The 12,454-nt window shown below is 41.9% G+C and overlaps 1 protein-coding gene across 2 annotated transcripts in view; it reads right to left on the bottom strand.

Moving 5' to 3' along the window:
* The window catches only part of Synj (synaptojanin), a 117,309-nt gene that overhangs the window by 18,592 nt on the left and 86,263 nt on the right, over positions 1–12,454 (bottom strand). For both annotated transcript variants that reach the window (XM_075672521.1, XM_075672520.1), the window contains 7 exons: positions 11,363–11,444; positions 9,588–9,740; positions 7,804–7,960; positions 5,486–5,668; positions 4,570–4,675; positions 1,921–2,061; positions 770–962 (listed from right to left, as the gene is read on the bottom strand). In XM_075672521.1, coding sequence (XP_075528636.1) covers positions 770–962; positions 1,921–2,061; positions 4,570–4,675; positions 5,486–5,668; positions 7,804–7,960; positions 9,588–9,740; positions 11,363–11,444 — 1,015 coding nt within the window. The remainder of the gene's footprint in view (positions 1–769; positions 963–1,920; positions 2,062–4,569; positions 4,676–5,485; positions 5,669–7,803; positions 7,961–9,587; positions 9,741–11,362; positions 11,445–12,454) is intronic.

Here is a 12,454-nt window from a genome sequence, read left to right as displayed (position 1 = left end):
CACTGCCCTTGACTGCTAACAGAACAAATCTTTTTTGAAAGTCAGAAAGTAATGCTGCTTGGTTCTCATTTGAAAAAATGAAAATGTCATTGCATCTGAGTCACGGCAGTCATGGGCTCAGCATAACTCGCTCATCCTCAGTCATCACTCTCTCTTATCACTGTCAAGAGCCCAGAACATTTTATCCTCAGTGCCATCACATATTTGAGATACTGCTCTTCTTCAATGCTTTGCAGCATTGGCAGCCTCACAAACTCATGGAATGGACACAATGTTGCAGTAACGACAGCTCCCAGCACCGTAATACCTGTCTTTGCATTTTGCTTTTCCATACAAAGCCAATCACAGGTGCACTCTCCTTGACATGTTTTGCAGACATCCATTAATAGCACTTCTTCCAACTTTTTTCGTGTTCTTTAATATTATCATCTTGTTTATCCTTGTAAGATCTTATTTGATAGAAATCAGCAGAAAAGAAAACTATTTGAGCCAGGATTTAATCTTAAATGAGTAATATATATATATATATATATATATATGTGGGTTGTCACACTATCATTTTACAGTTGGTGCTGTCATCGATGTGCTGGCATCATGCCACGTTTGTTTCCATCACACCGGCTACCAATGCTTTGGGTGACACAAGAGATCTTCCTCGGAGCAACCCATAGCGTTATCATCACTTTTTTTTTTACAGCACCAAAAATAGACAGACATTCATTAGCAAGTGCCAACAAATGCAACAAACCCGAGAACCCCAAGTTCTCACCATGGGGAAGGTGACCTTGCGTGTAATCTCGGCATAGTCTGCATTTCGTTCGGACACTTTAGACTGTCCCGCTGCGAAATGGGCACACACAAAACACAACGAGGTGCTGTGGAAGAGGAAGCGGATGGCCACACCACCCTTGTTTCCCGCTGCTCCGCCCAGGCCTGTCTTCACCGTGTCCACTGCCACGTCCCTGGAGGAAACACATAGAATGAAAATAAAGCAGCGTTAACCCTCATATGCCTAATTAATTTACTTATTTATTTATTTATTTATTTATTCATTCTACATGCTTTCAATGCCCGAAGGTGTTAAAGAAAGGAGTGCAGTCAACAAAAAATAATGCACCAAAAAGAAAAGGAACCAAAAATATTAGCAAAAGGCATTCTGAACAGCAGTCTTGAAATTGGTAGAGTCAGTGATGCGGAAAGGCGATTCCAGTCTGTGCTTGTCCTAGGGATGAATGAGTCATTGTAACGGTTTGTGTGGCACAATCACATCCCAACTTTAAGGCGGTGGTCTGTGCGGGATGAAATATAAGACGGAGGGGCAAAAAGGGTTTCCTTTAAAAAGGGGTTCAGATGAAGAACTTCGTGAAAGAGGCAGAGACGGGAACATTTATGGCATGATAAGAGTTCGTTTCATTGTTGAGAGACCTGTGTAGTGAGAATAATTACAAGATAAAGCGTGCACCTCAGTTTTGAGTACCTTCTAGAGTAGAAACTAATGAAGACTGAGTCGGATCCTAAATGGCTGAAGCACACTCAAATTTGAAGCGAACTAATGTTTTGTGAAGAGTTAACTTCAGCGAGGAAGAGGCCGAGCTAAAATTACGGTGTAAGTACCCAAGAATGCGAATGCGGAGAAAGTTTATTTGATATGTGAAGGCCGAGATACTTATAAGAGGCAATTGACATCACAGAAGCGCCATTAATAAAGTATGTGTGCATGGAAAATGAATTTTCTAGTGTGTTTTTCTAAAGATTAAGAGGGCTTGGACTTTCATTTAGTGCAAGAAATAGGCAAGCCGGAAACGTTGCGGCAGTACTTCAAGATGACCCCACGTCGTAAAGAACTTTTTAGACAACTCACGGGCAAACCAACAAATTGAGCTACTAAAGCAGGTAAGAGAGGCTCTGCAACAGACTGACCTGATGTAGGAGGCATGCTCAGGCCGCACGAAGATGAAAAGGCAGACGCCAACCAGCTGTGCGGACGTGAGCAGCACATATTTATGCTTCTGGCTGATGGTCTTCTGGAGCTCCACCATCCACTCCTTCTGGCTGGATGAGCTGCACCGTATTAAAGTATAATTAAGTTCCACAGTCTTATGTGCCAAAGTGAGGCCTACTACAGCGTGGGACTCCGCATTAATTTTGATCATTTCTGGTTCTTTAACGTGCATCCAATGCACATCACACAGCAATTTCTTGCGTTTCGCCCCCATCGAAATGCAGCTGCTAAGATTTATTCCCGCGACCTTGGGCTTAACAGTGCAACCCCAAAACGACTACACCAGCATGGCAGGTACCTGTACAGTATAGAGAAGAAAGGAGACAGAAATTGGCACACTGCGCTTTGAGAGAAAAAAACTCGCAGGTCCCCATCCTAGACCTAAGCGATTGATGCAATAACATTAAAGTGTCCTACCTATCATTCAATGACGATCAATCAATATCCAAATGAACTACCTACTCCTTCCAAAGTTATCTGTAAACTGATCTTACAATCTACTGGTACTACCTGCTTACTCTTCACGACCTCGATCCAGCAATGTTGCCCACCTACTTCTCACAAACCTTATATCTACTGACTCTGTCTATTTATGGTGTGTCATCTATATACGTCTCTACCATGGTGGTTATTACGCACCACTGTAAGTAGTTCACCAGTAACATAACAGCATGACTGCTGTTTAACATGCTAAGAGCACGATTAAACAACGCAATTATCCTGGGACTTCTGCTGCACTGAAACCCTTGCGATGACATACACTATGCATTAGTATAAGGATAAGAGCTCCCACACCCCTTTGATTGCCTCTAACTGCCTCTGAGATCGACCAGCTGGAAGTTTCGTGTCGACATCGTCAACAAAGGCCGTTGATTGTCCTGTGTAATGCTATTGCATTTTAAAAAGTTGGACAGTGCCCATCGTGCAAGTTAGTGAAATTGACACAGAAGCCAGGCTCACAAACATCTGCCCACAAACAAAAACACACAGAAAAACAAAAACAAAATATCACGTACGTGTCCAGTCTGGCCCATGAGCCTTGAGTCACATATAGGTGCTTTTTTTTTTTGTTTCCAGAAGCCAGGCTAAGTCTGTCTTACACATTCTTAACTGCATTTAAAGAGCCCCGCAGCAGTATTTAGAAGAGGCACGGAACTTTATTTATTCATGGATTGCGACTTATAGCGAAGAAACATGGGAGTTCCTTGGCTGAAGGTAACACAGACTGTCATCCAATTTGGCCGGTGGAGTCGCCACAGACAAAAGCTACAGAGAGCACTTTTCAAAACAAGAAGTAGTAGAATATGCATGTTTTACATACAGTAAACCCTCATAACGAGATAATCTGGACAGCAAATTTACTTCCTTCTAACTTTATAAGCAGCACTGCGTTAAAAGCGGAGGTGCTATGGGAGAGTGATAGAAATGCGGGAACTTGAAGAACCTCAAACAAAGCGGCATGTTTAATAAGGCGATTTCGTCATTACGAGGGCATACTGTGCACTCAATGGAAATATTGAAGTGCAACTCAATATCTACACGTCTGTGCTTCAAACTCATCAACACTGATGACACATTCATCCTCATCCCATTTTATTGATCCATAATCTCCTTCCTTGATTCTGGTCTGAACGAAGACTGACCAAGGCACCATATTTCCCCAAGCAAAAGGTGACCATCAGTATGATGCTCGGCAGGGTCAATTCGAAACTTGGGAAACTTTTTCAAATGATAATACTACGAGGCAGACTACATATGCATAATCGAATCACAGCCACAGGCTTGAAGGAGAAGTTTTCATCATTGTGCAACATGAAATGTGCCACATCAAAAAATGTCGATGCATGAACCCAGCATATGTGCAGGCATGCTTTGTGGCAAGAGATTGCTATGCTGAAACCACGGTGCACTAGGATGAGAGTGCAAGCTGCATTTGCATAGAACATGCCATGCAGGCAAGTATTGTTGTAACCAAGAGGGTTATGTGCTGCTACATGCTGACGTAGACACCCTTTCCTATTTACTGTGCTTTTGCTTGCTCGCAGATTTGTGCCTCGTGGTGTGCACACAGATTTCTTTTCTTCCTACAACCTCGAAAGGCCTTCCTCACAAAGCTCAGAATCCAAATAAATGTGCTTCTAACACCTTCCAACATAGAAGCACAGAAAGGAAATGCATTACATTTGAAGTGTGGTTCATATTATGATGCGACATGCTTTCTCAACCATGTGATCACCAAAGTGTAGCAAGAAAAGAAAGAGAGAAGAAAAAAAACGATGTTATCTTCGTGCTAAAAAACGCTAACTAATACACTACTTTGATTTGACACAAATATTAAGCCATTAAAATGCTTATTCTGATAGGGAAAGTTGCCATCCACTCAACTGTAATGCTGCAAAAGAAAGATCACATTGGCCCTTCCAAAAAAAAAAAACTTTGTGGTCGAATAAATATTAGCCCTCCATCAAGGAATCAACAACTTGAACACACAATACCATTTTGCTCTCACAACACAAAACAAATTCAAACATGGAAAACCATCTGAAAATACACTCTCATTTACTTACCTCGCATTAACAATGTTCTGCGCGTTCAGGTCAACTATTTCCTGAAAGCCGATGGCGTAAATGTCTGTGGCTGTCAAGTCCACTTGGTGGCTGACATCGACGAGGGCTAAGGAGAAAACAAAGCAAATTAGTAATTAGATCGAACTATGACAATACAGTGACTTCCAATCAACTGGATAACAGAATAACTCCATTAATATCATATTCTCTAATTATATACTGAATCATGAACATTTCTGCTGTGAAGACTTCCCTATTTAGCATTCTGCGAAAAGGTTTCTTGCCTAATGCTGTTCTACAAATTGTATCACCACTGTTTTGTCTAATGACCGAATATTCCTTTCTCCATAGTATACATCGCAACTGCATTGATCATCATCACAAAGTAGGCACCCATCGTGCAAAACAAAGGACTTTTGCATTGCATATCACAGAATTCGAACCAACTTCCCGCTGAAGTTTTCACCTATAATTATGACCACAAGTTTCATGAAGTATTAGCTGACAATGTAAAATTAGGAGCTTTTTTTCTACAACTTAGCTATTGTTACATGTCGACTGCTTTCTGTTCAATTGTTTTGTGTAAGAACATACTCATCTCAGTAAACTCAGTTGGTCCTGAGGGTAAAAATAAATAAATTTATTACACCAAAAAAGGGCTGCCACTGCACGAAAACCAATATCGCTATCCTGCCCCTCCAAATTGCATATGCATGCAAAGCACCAGAAACAGAAATATGAGGAAAGGCTTCCTTTAATGCGAAGCTTTTAAATAAAGTACCCAGAAGAACATGTCCTCAGCCTAGCTGGTACTTACTGGAGTATCACCTGTGTATATATTCCTTTCCGAAGCAGTGCTTCGGAAAGACTGCAAAACTGGAAAACCAATCAGTCACCATCGTAGCGATGTGCTCACCACATCCTCCGCCAACAGAGCTATTGTCGACGAGCCAGTCCGACATGGGGTGGTTGCGGAAGACAACGCTGTTGAAGTGCTTCCCACCATTCACATTCCATGTGGCCACTGTTATGCGGACCTTCAGGGGAATTGTGTATTCCAGCTGCCGACTGCACATGGCCCTCAGTACACTGGGGGGCACTGGGGCACAACACCACAACACACTGAGATGAGTCATCAACATTTCACATGACGTCAAGCTCGATTCACGCCACATGCAATTTTAACCATAAATTCCAAAAAGCATCCCACAGAATGCTTCAGAGTCATTTACACAGTAGTAGTAGTAGTAGTAGTAGTAGTAGTAGTAGTAGTAGTAGTAGTAGTAGTAGTAATTTTACAATGATAATGATAAATGGCAATGTTTATGGAGTATTAAAATGAAAGGAGCACACAAAAGTACAAAGATTAGAGCTCCAGGGAAAACACGGGGAATGCGGGAGATGGAAATTCAAGACGATGAGCAAAACGTGAACAAGGTGAATTCAGGAGCCAACGTTTCGACAAGTGTACTTGTCTTCTTCAAGGCAAGCAGGGCTTGTCGTCTTCAAGCAGGCCTTGAAGAAGACAAGTCCACTTGTCGAAACGTTGGCTCCTGCATTCACCTTGTTCACGTCTTGCTCAAAGATTAGGGCTGTAGCACAATGATGATGATAAATGCTTTTTTTTGGGGGTGCACGAGGGCCAGGAATGTCCGGAGTGCCACAAGGCTATAGCACAACTTTTAGCAATGCCACAACAGCAGCACACCGCACCAGTAAGAAAGACAAGTTAACATTAACATTTCATTCACCATTACACTTAATACAGGTAAGTACTCGGAACTTAAACCACATAATTGAAAAGGCATCGCACAGAACTATCCCAGAGTTGTTTACACAGCAGTGGTACTGTTGGTTGAATCTGATTATAATGACTTGGTGATCTTTACAAAGCAGCCAAATGAAGAAGCACACATGAACTAGGGCTGCAGCAGGCCTATTAGAAATGCAGCACAAAAGAAATGGTGGCATGAAAAGGAGTGCCCAAAAAGCCAAGCGTATTATGTGGGAGGCTCACTCTTGCAACCCTTTTTTTTTTTTATAGGAACCACACGAACAACAGAAGTGTTCTTCCACTTTAAAGCTCACAACTGAAATAGTCAATTCTTTCCGACCTGCTCAAGTAGTCCCACATTTTTTAACAGCTCAAATGATTGTAGACATTAGTGCTATGTTTCAGAAAAGAAGGAACAGGCAACAACACAGACATTGCTACTTCCAAAAGGTTGAGAACTAGATTTTATGCCAGACGACCACCCAATCAGTGATAACAACAACACACTTGATAAAAAAGAAGTCAGAGATGCCATAAATAATGAAAGAAAAATAGCACAGCACATCTGTATCCACAAACACAACAGCATAGATTACACTGCTAAATATTTACAACACAATAGATTACCAACTCGGCCAACGTTAATCCTCACGAACTCATTAATCTTAGGCAACCCAAACTGAAAAAATTTCTGTAGCGTGGTATTACAAGAATATAAAGTTTTGTCAGTGATAACACATCCTCCCCAGAAGTAAGAAATTTATTGTACTAGTATTTCTCTCCATGCAACTGTCCCGCTGCCCTCCTGAATTACAGGTTCTACGGCAATGATGCAACAAAATACAGGTTTTTCTCAGAATATGTGCTCAAAAAATGTTTCCAGTCAGTTGTATTCCCTTTTGGAAATATGTGCTGCCAAAAGAACAACCTTGGGAGTCCTCCACACATGTCACAATCGGTGACTAACCCATGTACTCCATGCCCACCGATGAAGATGCAACAAAATGTACCTTTTTCTCGAAATCTGTGCTCTGGAAACTTTTCCAGTCGGCTGTACTCTCATTAGGAAGCATATACGCTGTAACAAGAACAAGCTTGGGAGACCTGTACACATGTGGCATAAACCATGAGGCATGCTGTAGCGAGGAACTCCGGATTAATTGTGTACACCTGGGATTCTTCAGTTTCACCTATGTACGTGAGAGCTTTCGCATTTTGCCCCCAATGAAACGGGACCACCACGGCCGGACTCAAACTTGCAACCTCGAGCTCAGCATAGCAATGTCATAGCCACTGGCACACCACAGTGGTTGAAGAGAGAGAGGGGGAGGGAGGGAAAGGAGGGAATAGAAGCAGCTCTCTTATACATCCACTCGCCATAGCCACTGGCATACCACAGCGGTTGAAGAGAAAGAAAGAGAGAGGGAGGAGGGGGGTGGCTCTCTAATACAACAACTCACGGTGCAGCATGGCAGTGGGCAGTAGGGCCCTTGCCCTGTCGGCCAGCTCGCTGCACATAGCGCTGCCCAGGACCAGCACGTCAATGGCCTCCTGCTTGCTGCTGTCCAGCAGGTTGTTCTGGATGGTGCGCACCATCGACCGGGAGCCGTCCTTCAGCTGCGCAGTTGCCGCGAAATTTCAAATGCAGTGCAATTCCTCTTCACTGGTGAGTGATTAGCTAGCTTCAAGCAGATCGCGTACCTGCACACTGGTGAATGTGAGCGTTCGTAAAACCTCGCAGACAAGACATGAAGGAGGACGGTGAGAAAGAATACGTAGAACTCGTTTTTTCATTATAGCTTGCCTTGAGCAAATGCCTCTAGTGGAATACACATGCACTTTATTATAAACAATGATTTACCTTTAGACGTAGCACACAAGGAGCTTCAAACATTGCAGCAAGATTGACTGACAGCTGAGACTGACAAGCAACATATTGTTTTTAGATCACACTGACTTCTTCAGTAACTATGCTATTGCTGATTTCACCTGCTTCAGGAACTTGCCTGCATAATCTTGCTCTGATGTCCTTTCACCATCAGAGGACTTCCAAGGGAAGGCTGAATGACTAACGAGTGGGACTTTTTCGTGGAGCGGATTTTTCGTAATCCCAACATTCGATGCAACATTTGTAAAAGCTTAAGACAATTCAAAATTCATAAACATTACAAAAAAAGAAAAAAAAGAACATAGGAAGAGTTGGTAGGTGTGAAAGTGCCATAAAAATTGGATGTCATGGTGAGAAACTGGTGCATGAATTTCAGGGAGGCACCGCTGCCCACATATATTTTACAGTCAAATCTCGATATATAACAAACATGGATATAACGAAGCATAGGATATGATGAAGTAAATAAACCTAAATGTTTACCACTGATATCAGCATGTAACGAATGTGTGCTTATAGTGAATATCGGAAACAACAAAAGGAATTTTGCTGTCGGATGAGACTTTGTTGTAACAATGTTCAACCGCGCATCCTTCCTCTGTTGCCCACACCTGCTTATGTTAAAAGTGACTTGCTTTGCGTTTCATCATGGCAAACTTAATGTCTTGCTTTTGGTATTTCTAAATGTATAAGAGGGTGAAAGCACAACGGATATGAAAATGAATACAAAACACATTATGTTCACTGCCTGTTTTCCTGCCCTCTCTCAAAAAAGCGATAACCGAAGCATTTTCTCAAAATATGTTCGCGAAGCACAGTTATTCAACCCTGTCTGAGAGTGACCAGTAGCGATGGCTATATTCTTCTGACATAGCAGTACACCAAGCACAGTTATTCAATCCTGTCTGAAAGTGACCAGTAGTGATGGCTATATTCCTCTGACATAGCAGTACACCAAGCACAGTTATTCAATCCTGTCTGAAAGTGACCAGTAGTGACAGCTATATTCCTTTGACATAGCAGTACACCAAGCACAGTTATCCAATCCTGTCTGAAAGTGACCAGTAGTGATGGCTATATTCCTCTGACACAGCAGCACATCAAGAAAAGTTATTCAATCCTGTGTGAAAGTGACCAGTAGTGATGGCTATATTCCTCTGGCATAGCAGTACACCAAGCACTGTTATTCAATCCTGTCTGAAAGTGACCAGTAGTGATGGCTATATTCCTCTGACATAGCAGTACACCAAGCACAGTTATTCAAACCTGTCTGAAAGTGACCAGTAGTGATGGCTATATTCCTCTGACATAGCAGTGCTCTAACGCATGCAAGCACTGGCCTCTGCAGTGCCTCACCTTAGATTTTCCTTCCAAGGCACCAGTGCCAGCATAGATCTTGCTGACCTGGTCACCGTTCTGGACCCACATCTGGCGAAAGACTTCCACGAACCTGGACACCACTTGCTGCTTGTCCTGGAGACCCAGACAGGCTATTTGGCTGCCCAGAACCTGTAAAGAGGCCCGATCAAATGTTAACCAAGTGACATACGTTTAGTCAGTGACTCCTTCAACATGCCATATTTAATGTGTTGTACTTTAGAAAGAGAGACAGGTAAAGAAGGCAACATGCAAGGATAACAGGTACGCTCCATGAATGATGCTGCACACTGGAAAGCTTCTACGACATGAAAATAGCTTCCTTCTCTGCAGAGCCTTTTTATGCAGATGCAACGGACACATGTGCTTCTATAAATGGAATGTTACATGTTACAAACCACTATTATAAAAGCATGCATTAGGAGATGAGTTATGATAGCAACAAATGGAGTGTGAATCCAGAAAAAGACATAAATTGATTATCTAGCAACCTTAAACCTGGGGCTCGATGATATGACGGTGTTATGATCTTTTGACCTCGTGTGATTGGTCAGAACAATGCTTTTGACAGCAAAAACGTGTCTCACACCAGTCACACGAGGCCAAGCGAACAGTTCGATTTCAAGAGCTATATACAACATGATAAACCAGGAAAAGAGCTACTTTATGTGTATGCAGGTTGCTTTTGATGGACCTAGAGTGACCAAAGCAGGATGGCACGAAAATGGTGTTTGGCACATACGTAATAACGCCTCATGCTTTTTAAATTCCCACGCTAAGAATGGTATGGAACACCTCAGCTGTCCCTTAATTCCTTGATTCTTGCATTCTTGAAGCACATCAGAATGCGGACGCTCAGTAGGCAGCGTTTGTTCTTGGCTAGCAGCTGTTTACAGGCACACAAGGGGAAACAAGCCATATGTGACATCAAGTTTTCAGCCAAGCTATGTGGCATTAATTTTCACCCAGAAGTAAAGAATTAATACTTTTTATAAAAGTTTTGGTGGTCCGTTGATGCCTGAAAAAAATTTTAAAATAAAATCTTTTCGAAAAAATACTGTAAATTGCAGGACTTGTGATAGTAAGTTCAGTTCTCATTTGCACACAGTTTTTCTCATATATGTACCCTTGCTCATTAGTGCTGCTCCAGTAACATTTGGAAAAACTTGCACAACCAAGGTGCAGACACTTACATCGGTGTAGGCGCTGTGTTTTCTGAGGTGTAATACTGTGGTGCCAACGGACATTCCCTAAGCAAATAACAGCTGCTGCTGAGAGATAGACTGCGGTGTGCACTTTTGAGCCTTTTCTATATTCGTGTGTGTGTGTGTGTGCACGTGTGCGTGCGTGCACCTGCGCTCACGCAATTAGATCTATGCCACACAATAGAACTTAGACAAGGTGACAAAAAACAGTGCAAACATTAACTATAACTTCATATATAAAAAAGCGATCATGCATCATGGAAACTCCTACAGCACATGAAAGGTGTTGGACAAGAACATCAGACAAGACCAGAGCAATACTAAGCATAACTTGTTATTTCAAGTAAAAATATGTATACATTGTTTCGGTTACAAGGAAATGCCAAGCACCTTAAACCTCTGCATTTCTTGCATATCACCAAACAACCCTTTCAACAGATAGCTAAACAGTGATAACAAAGTGGCACTACCTCTGTACCAAAGATGATGTCACCAGCATGTGTCACACAGTAGAAACAATGGTGAACATGGCACAGCACAAGATCTTACCTCAAGGCCAATAAATGTCTGCACACAATTTGTTCTGTCAAGGCAGTCAAGGCAATTTGTGCGGAATGTTCCAGTCTGTCGCCTGGGGAGGGGGTGGGGGGAGAGAAAGAAGTGAGAAACTCATTTCGTTCACTTGCAACAAGTGGTGCATAGCAGTTAGGATTTCACTGTAGAATAGTGACGAAAATGCAAGATGCCTGACCACTGCCGTGTAATGACATGTTCACTTCTTGGTTCCTTTATTTTATGGTGCATTTACTGTTCAATTAAATTGTGGCATATTCCGATGTGCCAAGATTCATACATTAATAATGCCAAATCCAAATACTCATTTGGGTATGTACAGATCTCTTGGAAGATATATAAATCAACTGGGGAACTTTACAAACCTTTAGTTGAATACAAATAAACTCAGAGCAATGGCTCAATCAGAGAGCAAGGAAGACTATGTCTTATATTTGCAATTTCCATTCAAAATGTCTAGACATGTCCCTTCATACGTAGAATGTGGTTTCATGAAGCCAGATGTATTCAGGAAATAAGAAAGCAACATGGTATGGTAGAACACTGTTGATATGTTCCTCAGGCTACTGAGAAAAGAATATGCGAGAGCCAGGAAAATGCGAGAGACAGAGCACCAAAGGTAATGAAGCGTGGTTTCAAATGAAATATGCTTTATGTCATCAAATTTAGTCTTCAAGGCTCAAGAAATCCCAGAACGACTTTATTGGAGATGTTACCATGAAAGTGTTATTGCTGTTATTGCGACTGGAAATCACAGACTTTTGTCTTTTTCACCTAATAAGTACAACAGGTAATACACGTGAACAATGACAAAGATAACGCCAAGCAATAGGTGGCAGATTTTCAGCAACCGCAGCGGTACACTTTGCCAATAAAAGCTTGCACGTTTGAGTGCTTCTTCCTAAGATACAGTAGGCTAGTGCAGAAAATCCTTTACCTCTTTTTTTCTTTTTTATTTTTTGCACCAAGCTAAAGTTACATGACTGTCTTGCCTAAAATGCGATGCTATGGTTTGGGAACATTCACATATCCCACACTTGTTTTTGAGCTTCCTGATGTAGTACTAAG

Source organism: Dermacentor variabilis, chromosome 10 (assembly GCF_050947875.1).
Source record: "Dermacentor variabilis isolate Ectoservices chromosome 10, ASM5094787v1, whole genome shotgun sequence".
Taxonomy (NCBI): Eukaryota; Metazoa; Arthropoda; class Arachnida; order Ixodida; family Ixodidae; genus Dermacentor; species Dermacentor variabilis.
This window is presented reverse-complemented; position numbering and strand designations above follow the sequence as displayed.